The 11030-nt window shown below is 41.1% G+C and overlaps 1 protein-coding gene and 1 long non-coding RNA gene across 3 annotated transcripts; one reads left to right on the top strand and one right to left on the bottom strand.

Annotated features, from left to right (window-relative positions):
• Positions 1–192: 192 nt before the first annotated feature.
• Positions 193–4276, bottom strand: LOC139608456 (uncharacterized). 2 transcript variants are annotated; one of them, XR_011685032.1, is made up of 3 exons: positions 4154–4276; positions 2519–3478; positions 193–1824 (listed from the first exon to the last, which is right to left on the bottom strand). It is a non-coding gene; the product is annotated as an uncharacterized lncRNA (long non-coding RNA). The 2 variants fall into 2 exon arrangements; XR_011685031.1 differs by lacking the exon at positions 4154–4276 and having other exon boundaries at positions 2519–3677.
• fads6 (fatty acid desaturase 6) lies at positions 971–10223 on the top strand. The gene is made up of 6 exons (XM_071462230.1): positions 971–1773; positions 4206–4372; positions 4894–5074; positions 5281–5468; positions 7464–7643; positions 8794–10223. Exons 1-6 carry the CDS (start codon positions 1497–1499, stop codon positions 8941–8943), a joined length of 1143 nt encoding a protein of 380 aa, XP_071318331.1. The 5' UTR covers positions 971–1496; the 3' UTR covers positions 8944–10223.
• The last annotated feature ends 807 nt before the right edge of the window (positions 10224–11030 follow it).

The following is an 11030-nucleotide window of genomic DNA, read 5'->3' as shown; positions in this document are numbered from 1 at the left end:
ACCATGTAAGCACAGTTTTGAGGTCCTTGTATGTTTTTCCGTTTTCTGCTACTTCATACCTCCACTTCACTGCAAGTCAGAAGCAAATGTTCTTCTTACTCCACAGCACTTCTTTGATAACTTTATTTACTTTGGAGATTCAGATTAATAATATAAAATATGATCAACAAATAAATTATGATGTAACTCTTATTATTAGTTAAGATGCAGCTTTATTGATCTCAGGGGAAATTTGCAGTATTTAAAGTCATTAAAATTAGTTCCACCTTTACACAACAATGCATGACTTTAACTAGTATTTCTGTGCTGTGGTATTGCTACATTTACCTAAGTATTATGTTCACAACATCTTTCACCTCTATCCAAGCTGATGTCTTCAAATGTATAGTTCTTGCAAGAGTCCAGAACCAAAATATATTCACCTTACAATGGAAAGCATCAAATCTTAATGATTCAAAAAGCTGAAAACAGCATTTTTTGGTATTTTGTCTTGAAAATAGGTCTTAAATGCTAAATCAATTATCAGAATTGTTGCAGCTCCATGCTACGCCTCTGCACCCTTTAATATGTGCCCTTCTCTGGACAAAAAGGCCTGACACTGACAGCCGATTAGTGCTTGTGTGGGAGGATGTAAGCCGAGCTGTCAGACTGCCTGGTGTTCATATGTTCCCCTCCCTGCAGTGTCTGCTGGAGTAAAAAATGCACACACCCTATCTTTAAAGAGCACACTGCAGTCAGCATGGCCTCGAGCCCAGAACACTGGTCTCTGTCCAGAAAAAAAAGCAGCACCGACACCAGATATATGGACGCAACTCACATGTACTCTCACCTGTGCCAACACATAAACACACCCCATCTATCAGGGTACATTTCTGCACACCAGCATCTTCTCCTCTTCATTCTGAACCTTTCCCCCAGTGAAGAAACAACTGAACAGCCACTGTTAATCCACTTCTCTCAGCCCCCTTTTTTCCCTCTTCTTTCCCAGGACATTTGCCAAGGTTACAGAGATGGGAGGGGGAGAGGAGCTGACACAAAGAAACACAAGGGGGGTGAACGACATGCAGAATGTATGAGACACCAGAGAGGAGGGAGAAGTCGACTCCGGGCTGAGCAGCTGCAGTTTTGTGTGGCTGCTTGTGTGAGGATTTGTGGATCCATAACATCACATGGCAGACTTACATCTTCATGCCATGGGACAATAAATTCCTCTGCTGCTGGACTGCATCAAGAGTCAGCTGACAAGGGGGGGAACAGAGGAGAGGAAGAGGAAGAGAGATGAGGAGGAGGAGGTAAGAGAGGAGGTTCCACGAGGCTCTTGAAGTAGCAGGAAGGGGGCTGGGCTTCTCTGACAATGCTTCAAACCAATAAGGACTTTCGCAATGCTAACTTTGACCTGTGGACTGTGCAGCATTTAGCACCAGCTGCCTGCAAGAGGACACAACCTGCACGGTGACTTTTTGTTTTGAGCCGGTTCATCAGCAGAGGCAACTGACATGCAGAATGTACCGGAGGAGTGGAGGGAAGGACGCAGTGAGAGCAGGGGGGGGATGTTAGTCAAGAGGAGGGGTGATTCAGGAGAGCGCAGCAGTGGAGACATGAAGGGAGAGTGGAGGAAGAATGCAGGGACAGGTGGGGAAGAGGGGGAGAAAGAGACGCTGATGATGGAGCTGACGAGGCTGGTGCAGACGATGGTGAAGGAGAGCAGCTGGTGGGAGAGGAGGGGGATCGACTGCAGCATCCTGGCAGCAGCATTCCTCTGTCTGCCTCCGGGTAAGAAAACTTCAGACAGCTGCTGGGATCGTGGCTCACCTCTGTGTCATGCTAAAATCAAGATTAAATATACATGTTTTTTTTTTTTTATTAACTTAAATCACAGATGTTATATTGCTTCTACAATGAATTAATACTGAAGAACACAAGATAACTGTCTCTTACAGCTGCAGTTAAAGATCCTTTTCACCATTGCTTAATTTATCAATTATCAATAATACGTCTATAAACTCTCAGAAAACAGCATAAAGTAGCTCATTTCAATCCCCTTAAGCCCAAATGATGTCTTGGAATTACATTATTTGTGTGACCAAGATTCCAACTAATGATTGTTTTCATTATTGATTAATCTCCTAATTATTTTCTCTGCAAAAATGATTAATTTTGTCAATAAAAATGTCAGTCATAAACTGCCAAAGCCCATGCTGATATCTTCAAAGTTCTTATTTTATCCTAAACCTCAAATTATTCAGTTTACTGTCATAGAAGACAAAGAAAACCATAAAATATTCACATATGAGAACCTTGAGCTTAGTAGAATTTAAAAAAATAAAAAATAAAAAATAAAAAAATAAAAATATATATATATATATATATATATATATATTATCAAAATTGTTGCCAGTTAATGTTCAACTTAAGTAATCGACTTATGTTGAAGTATAAAACAGACTCATCATTTCAGCTCTAATTCTGAATCTTGATAACTTTCCAACCATGAACTGAAGCTGCCGCTCGTTCTCACCGTCTCCCCTCACTTGTCACAACTGGTTTGCACATTCACGGTATCCCATGGTTCCCGTGTATCTGGGTCACTGGTGGTCAGCGACTGACCTCAATTAGAGCTGGTGTCCATTGTGCCTCGTGTCACTCGATCTTGGAAGTGACAACTCTTAGCAGCACCACAGCACACCTGCTTCAAGCTTGATTTGTGATCCAGACTTGTCGAAGTGTCTGCGCTTCACACTGCCTGCCGCTGCATTCTTAATGCTGGAGCAACAGCAGCTGCTATTTTTTAATTGACTCCTTTAAATTTTTATTCCTGCCGAAGCAATGTTGACTTCAGGGTTGAATTGAGTTGCAGAGTGGGGCTGCGGTGGCATCTGTCATTGTGTATCACCGAGCTTGTGACTTATCACCTCGAAATAGGCTGCTTTGAAATCGGAGGTGGAGTATATTAGCACTGTTTTATTGGGTTAGGAGGAAAACATGTCACCTAAAACCTGTCAGGAAAAGCCAGAGAAGCTTCACTGGGTGTAGCAGGGTTATTAGAGTTAAATACAGACTCACTGATGCTGCATTTCATTCATTATTTAATGTGATCAGACTGAGGTCATTTTATTATCCAGCAGTTTGTATAAATATTGGACTGAATCAGACACTGAATGCAGTTGAATGAAGTTGAATGCAGGACAAAGTTATCAATTTCCTGAACTGCAGGTGTTTATGTAAATAAAAACGGTCCACAGTGATGTAATCATGCAGGACCCCCCCCCCCTGCGCTGAGGTGGTGTCGGACTCAGAGCAGCACCTCCAGTGAGGGATAAAGTTTCTGTCTTTCACCTGATCTTCCTGCACGTCTCGGTTCAAAGTCACACAGCCGCAGCTCCGGGATGACTGGGTGGGGGCTCACAGATAAGAGACGCAGGACTGTGTGTTTTTAGTCACACAGCAGCGTCACTGACAGCAAAGTCGGTCACTTGGTCTGTAGGTTTAACACAGATTCAGATACATTTCTCAGTGGATGCATGGATCCAAGGTCAGGGGACATCGAGACCACAGCTTCCATATGACGTGACTGTTAATATTTCTCATCTGAAAGTCAAAGAGCTGACCAAAATGAGGTGTAAAACAACAAAAAAGTGATGCAAGACAACCACAAGAAGACACAAAATTACTACACTACTTACTACACTACTTTTCTGTGTGTTGATAACTTGACACACTGAAAACAACAGTAAGAAATGTGATTAAAACCATTAAAACTAATTAAAATACGAACTGAGCTCTTAAACCAAGATTATGAGTCATGTTATGACTCATTTCATACTCAATGATTCGTAGTAAATCTGGGGCTTTTGGGCCCAGTTGGTGATACAGCTTTGCCAAAACTTCAGACCAAACTTTTATAATTTGCTCTATTGTCTCCATTTGTCATCAACTGAGCAAGTTAGTTTTTCTGCTACAGCCTCATATACTTTTAGTCTGTAACTGTAAGAGGTCAGAGGTCACATCCAGCTCACATTTAGAAAAGATAAACAATGACAATAAAATGTAAGAGTGGTAAATACGAGCAGCAAAAGACTGAATATATGTAAGACTATGAGTCAGTGATAACGTCCTGAGCCCTGCTGCCAAGGTCAAGACATCAATAACTCACCTATTTAAACTTAGAAGCAGTTTAAACGCCGTTGCTGTTCCCCGTCTTGCAGCCTTCCTGCTGCTGTCCTCCTCTCAGATCCTGTGGTTTTCGGCGGGCATGCTGCTGATGGGCGTAGCTCACGCTGTCATCACCATCAAAGGGACACATCTGGCCAGCCACGGGGCGCTGAGTGAGTCGCAGGCCTGGGGGAAGTTCTGGGCCGTCTTCTTCATCGAGGTGAGATGTTCAGAAATAAACTGAAGGCTATCATTAAACACCCCAGGCAAAGCAATAGATAGATAGATAGATAGATAGATAGATAGATAGATAGATAGATAGATAGATAGATAGATAGGATCATCTGCTGCCAGCTCATGTTTGACCTTGGAAAGAAAAATATCTACAAGAGTGCGTCTGCAAATCAGGATATTAAATCTGTGAACACCTTTGATGCGTCAGGACCAGAGCACTCAGTTCAGTGAACTTTTGAACCTGTGACTTGGGACATTTACTCAGTGGCTCTTTGTGTAAACAAGAAGCCATGTTGAGCTTTGCTGTTCTTTGTCTTCAGCCTGTTATTAGCTGCTTTTAAAAGCAAATGGAAAAAACTTCAAACTGGGATAAAGTCAGTCAATATCAGTATTGAGTTTCCTGCATGTTCATTTTTCATTGATTGTTTTATGTGTTGCATCAGTGATGGTTTTCATACACATGCCCATCTGTGTGTGTGTGTGTGTTTGTGTCCTCCACCCACTCAGATCTGTGGCTCGTTCTCGGCGCGGGCCGGCGTGCAGGGACACATTAAGATGCATCATGCTCATACTAATGTCATTGGACTGGGTGACTCCAGCGTGTGGAAGGTCCCCTTCCTGCCTCGCACTGTCTACCTGTTCTTAGCCCCCCTGGCCGTACCCATCATCACTCCGCTTGTTGCACTCGGTAAGAGGCGCCAAAGGACCAAAGACAGACAGATGGTTTAGGTGTTTACTCAAATATTTCTACATCCAATGTGACTATCAGCATAAAGTTGAGACAGATTTCTTACCTTCAGATCCTGCTCAGGCTCCTGTGTCACCTCGCCTCCACCACTCAGGTGTGAGTTCATTCTCACAGGTGTGATGGTTTCTGATTCTCTGCTTTTGCAGCTCATCTCAAAGGACATTCCTCGGCCCACATCGTCAGGACCATCCTGATGGTGACGCTGGGTCTGTATTCTCAGTACTGGCTGCTGATCCACGTCTCCGGGTTCAAGTCCCCCCTCAGCACCTTGCTCTGCATGCTCATCTGCAGAGCAATGTTCTCTGTGCCGTACATCCATGTCAACATTTTCCAGGTGAGGAATACCTGCTGCAGGTCTGCTGCACTGCACATGCTCTGTCTGTTCCTTAAACAAGACAAGTCCATGTTCAGAACATAGTGCCTACTACATACTCCATGAATCTAGAGCCTAAAGCAAAGCACCTAGTAAATGAATGATAAAGTCGGCGACAGTGACGACCAGAAGGAATTTTAAAACAAGCTGTTGTAATTTTTGCTCATAAGACTGTTTGTTTATCTGCTGCAATGTTTTCAGAGATCAGGGGAGAGTCACTGTACTCTACCTTAAAACCCTGGGTCCAGGGACGCAGTGCATTGTGGGACAGTTGAGTATTTCTAGTTCCGCTTGTTAAGAAAGTCTCGCTTATCTAGTAAACATCCAGAGATTTTTCACATGCATGACATCCTTACTCTGCAGCTGGAAACACTACATACGCATAGCCATGTTAGCCATGTTAGCCATGTTAGCCGTGTTAGCAGCTCTGTGAGGTTCTACTGATACACGGCAGCACTTTTAGCTAAATGCTAATGTCAGAATCTCAATGTGCTCATCAGGTTTTTTAATTTATCATTTTGCTTTGTGACAAAAAAGTAACAATGTGAAAAGCACAAGAATGGACAAACAAGTTAAAGACAAAAACAACAGCCAGTGCACAAACGGAAAGAAAGAGAGAGAAGAAGAACAAGAAAAACAAACTAGCCAACAACAACAATAACTAATAGTTGATCACAAAAATGTCAAAATGACATTATGGAAAATATTGTTTGTTAGAGGATTAGATGAATGGAGTTAAATGTTGTGCTGTAATAACTCAGTCAGGTTGTTTGCATGTGTAGAGGTTTGTAATGTGTTCTATGGCTGCACATACATGCAGTGATCAGGAGACTCTGCAGAACAGAAATTAGTCCAACAATCACAGTATGAATGTCTTTCTTTTCTTTCTTGGACTTGAATGTTATGAATTAATGGCTGGAGACTTGTTCTCATTTATTTTAAGAAGGTTGAAAAGAAATATACAAAAAATGTCCCTCAGATAAAAGCAAGCACATGTGTTCACCCCTCACAGATTTACTGGCTGCGTCTCTTCATTGTGAGATCACCTCTTGTTGGAAAAAGCCTGTGGAGACTCTGGGGCAGAATGCAGCATTGTGTTTCTCATAGATCGGACCGGTCAGTGAACTGAAGGGATAAAAAGGAACAATTCATGCATGATTTTCCCACATGGAGCCAGAGTCCTGCAGGTCATTGTGCATTGTTCTGATCAAAGTGTGCGGAGGTGGATTAGAAATCACAGGTTCTTGATGTGAAGTGGAGGGTGTAACAGAGGGAAATGTTTGTTCTCCGTGGGGGGGTGAAACTGAGGACCTGTTCTCTCCTGTCTGCTGGTGCTGTTGTTGGCTGGTGTCTTATCTGTCGTCCCCCTGAACTTAATGATCCTCTGTGTTTTCTAACCGAGGATAACCTTTGGTTTGGTTGACTCTAGTGTCTCATTTGAAAACAGTGTTTGCTAAAACTCTTTTTATGAATGAGACCAAACAAACATTGAAATTCGGGGAACTGAAATCCAGTTCTATTGACCTGGTTCTTGATTTACCAGCTGCAGCTGGCTTCCCAGTGTTCCAGGTGTATCAGGTGCTTTGTGGAGATGCAAACAGGAGTAAATTTGTTTTGGAATCTGCATCACTTCAGTCACATCCTCAGTGGAAATGTTAAGGGCCTTAAAGTATTGATTATGACCTGATCCCAAGCGTTTTTATTGGTGCAAATTGGAACAGGTTGATATAAACTCACCTGCTGTGAGTCGGAGCTGCAGCTTTACTTAGTGTTTTCCTCTCATTATTTATCAAATTGAGTTGAAGGTGAAATTTTAAACTTCAACATCCGCCGAGGAAAGTCATGTGATATGATGAAAAGCTCCAGAACAGCTGCTAAATGGACCTTGCGTTTTCTCTATTAGGTTGCGCATAGACATTCATTGTCCAACTAAACCAAACTGTGTGTAATCCGCAGCACATCGGCCTCCCCATGTTCTCCCCGACCCGTCGACCAAAGAGGATCTACCAGATGACCCACGGAGTCCTGAACCTGCCCCGGAACCCTGTGCTAGACTGGACCTTTGGACACTCACTTATCAACTGCCACGTGGAGCACCATCTGTTCCCCTTCCTGTCCGATAACATGTGCTTAAAGGTGGGAAAACAAAACACACAACCATGACAGAAGGCTGTTGCAGCACAGATGGAGGTTAACATTGTAATCATTGCTTTGTAATTACATGAGTGAAATGAGTTCAACAATAGCTGCAGTAATTATCTGGCAATTATGGCAGGGTACATATATATAAATATGTACATGCTTTATATGCATAATGTAAATATAATAATTCCTGTAGTAACAGTAATGATCAGTTTTTAATTGGTTATTATGAGAAAAAGTGTTGCACCTAGTGATAAACTGTGTATGTATCTAAACAGCTTGTTGTTGCTGTGTTGTTGTGATTACAGTGCACTTAGTACACACACTTTCATTTTAATGTGGTGCTCATTTAATGACATTTCCAATGATCGTTTTCATCAAGTGGGTATGTTAATTATTATCACTACAGGTAATGTCTGTTTTGTTGATCACATCTTAAATTATTTTTTTATCATGCCTCCTCCTGCTGCCATCTGAAAACCAATTAATAGGTTCAGTTTTATTTTAATGAAATATATCCCGGTCAAAAGCTGTGCTGCAGATTTCCTTTCACCATATGTAACCACTGTTTGCACAAACTTTGCACAAACCACCAGTTTTTGGACGAAGACAAAGCATCCCCTCCACACACACTCTAAACTTTATGTTTTCTTGACTCTTGCTCATGTTTGTGGAGACTCACCCTGTCACAAATCTGTCAAAGTGCTTTTGTTTCTTTGTTTACTGGTTAACTTTAGTTCCTCTCCACATTGGTTCCACTGACATTGACGCCTCCCTGGAAAACCTCTACTATTACTCAGCCTTTGAAAACTGTTTACAGAAAGCCTGTTTTACAAAGTGGTGATGAGGACTTTGAGTTAACCAGGTGCATCATGGGAATTGTAGGAATCATACTAGGAACCACAGTCAGGAATTTAAAAAATCTGTCTCTTTAACTTTAAATAATCTAAAATAAACTTTGTACAATCAATATCCATTTAAGACCACAATGCCATTCAAGTGCAGAGGATAACAGTCAGAGCTGCAGTGCTTAGTTGATTAATCCATCAGTTAATCAGTGATTGTTTTGAACCACATTTGACAGGTTTTTCCTGATACCCTCATCATTAAACTGCCCCTGTGCCTCTCCTCTCACCTTCTCCAGGTGAAGCCTGTCGTGTCCAAGTATCTGACTGAAAAACAGCTTCCATACCAGGAGGACAGCTACCTCTCTCGCCTGAACTTCTTCTTCCACAGATACCAGGAGCTGATGGTGTTCGCTCCTCCCATCACAGAGCTGGTGGGGGTGCAGTGATGACCATGAACTGTTCAGACTAGTGACTGCTGCTGCTGCTGTTCAAAAAGCACAAGCTTCAGGGTTTTAAGTGCATTTTCTGCTGTCATGCTACAACCTCCACGGTCCAGGTTTGACCTCGAACTTACATGAGTCTGAATCAACACGTCACAGTGAAGGTTTATGTTGTAGTTCAACTAACACAATGTTCTCATGATTATTATTTTTAAATGATTGAATTAACTGAACAAAGAGCACAAAGAAAAGTCAATCAATCAAAGTCTTGATTAGGTTTAATCACTGCTGCATTACAAGTCACAGAAAAACTGACCTGGGGTCTGTCTCATGAAGCAAGTTCAACTTATTTAGGCTCTGTATCAGGTTCCTGGTAGTCCTGGATAACTGGTTTCATAACGCTGCTGCAGTGACATCAAGAGATTCAGAGGATCGTGTTTAATGAGATATTAATGCAGAGTGAGCAGCGGGTTTTATTTTCACAATATAAAACATGCATCGTTCTGCAGAAATGGACTAAAAATAATTACAATTACCTGTCACCACTGGGAACTTTATTCATTGGAGCAGCAAAAAAAAATCAAATATTAATTCAGTTTACACTAAGCACAACTGCAGAGAAAGTGACCAAACATGCTACAAATTGCTGAACATTTACAGTATCTTATAGGCTTTATTACACTTTCCCCATTTTTCAAAGCTACAATCAAATAAATCAGAACATTGTGCTTTAGGATCTGCTCCAAAATCAAACTTGTTTCTGCATAGTCATCATGAACAGCATCATAATAATTATCAGTTCGGACATTCAGGGAATTACATAGGCAGACAGACTGTAGCGAATCACCTCCTGACTGCACAGACATGAAAGTCATCTCGCCTAACTCTCAGCAAAAAAAGAAAATAAGAATATTTCCCAGAATGCCAAACTATTCCTTTAACACTATCTGTACAAATCCTTCTCTTAACTGACACTAGTCCACTGAACCTGCTCACTGAGGCAGGCCCCGGTCTCCTCTACTTACAGATGTTCTTGTTTTTATCAATGCAAGTGTTTAATTTCCTGTGTCCACACCTCAGAAGCACGTCCACGTCCATCCACTACGTGAGGACATAGAGGTGTCTCAGTGTGTTTTTTATATGATAATAATTGTGACATGAATTTTCATCATTGTGTCTCATATAATCCAGTATCTAAACATCTGCATTAAGATGTTCTCTGATTCACATTTGTGATGAAATCAATTATTGTGTATTTATAGAATAAAAAATAATACAATCCATGATTTCTTTGAAACCTACAGGTAACTATGATTGAAACACACACACACTCACACATTTCAGAATAAAAGAATTTATTATATTTCATTTTTCACTAAAAAACATATACTATAATAAACCACAAGACTAAACACTATAATGAAGTGTTCATTGATGTTTGGCCACTTGGGGGCAGCAGAATAAGCTATAAACACAACATGGACATCATAAGCAAACAGTTTCTTCTTCACACGTCCAGCAGAGCAACAGTATCTACATTTAATGACATGTTCCTGGACACACAACGAATGTAGGTCCAATTTCCACTCTCCTTTTAGCTCTGATTTGATTTCCACCAACTCCTGAGAGAAATATCTGGCTTTTAAGCAGCTAAATGCTCCTCGATATCTCTGACTGTTTCCTGCCTGTGGCTGGAGACCAAAACAATGAGCTGAATAATTGTAGATGTTTTTGTTCTGACTGGTTTTCTGTCATTCTTTAATCAGTATGGGGGGGGAAAGATATTAAATTGCATGTTTGTGATATTAAACAAGGTCTTAAATATAATTTGGTGAATCCTGCAGAAAGCCTGAACAATATATTATATGTACACCTGTTCTGCATTCCTCCAGGGACCAAACACCAAGAATAAAGTTCTCTTTTTTTTTACCATCCCTGCCATTTGTATATAATTTCATCCCTGTTTTATGGTTTATCTTTTATTGGGGATTTCGGTCTAATAAATTAACCTTAAAAAACATAATCACAGCAAAAACTCAGTTCATTTCAGTCAATTTATTCAATTTATCAGTCAGTTATTTATAAGGCACATT

Source organism: Trachinotus anak, unplaced genomic scaffold (assembly GCF_046630095.1).
Source record: "Trachinotus anak isolate AG129_WGS33_773 ecotype Australia unplaced genomic scaffold, CSIRO_AGI_Tana_v1 ptg000025l, whole genome shotgun sequence".
NCBI lineage: Eukaryota > Metazoa > Chordata > Actinopteri > Carangiformes > Carangidae > Trachinotus > Trachinotus anak.
Note: the sequence above shows the minus strand (reverse complement) of the source record. Positions and strands in the feature narration are given on the sequence as shown.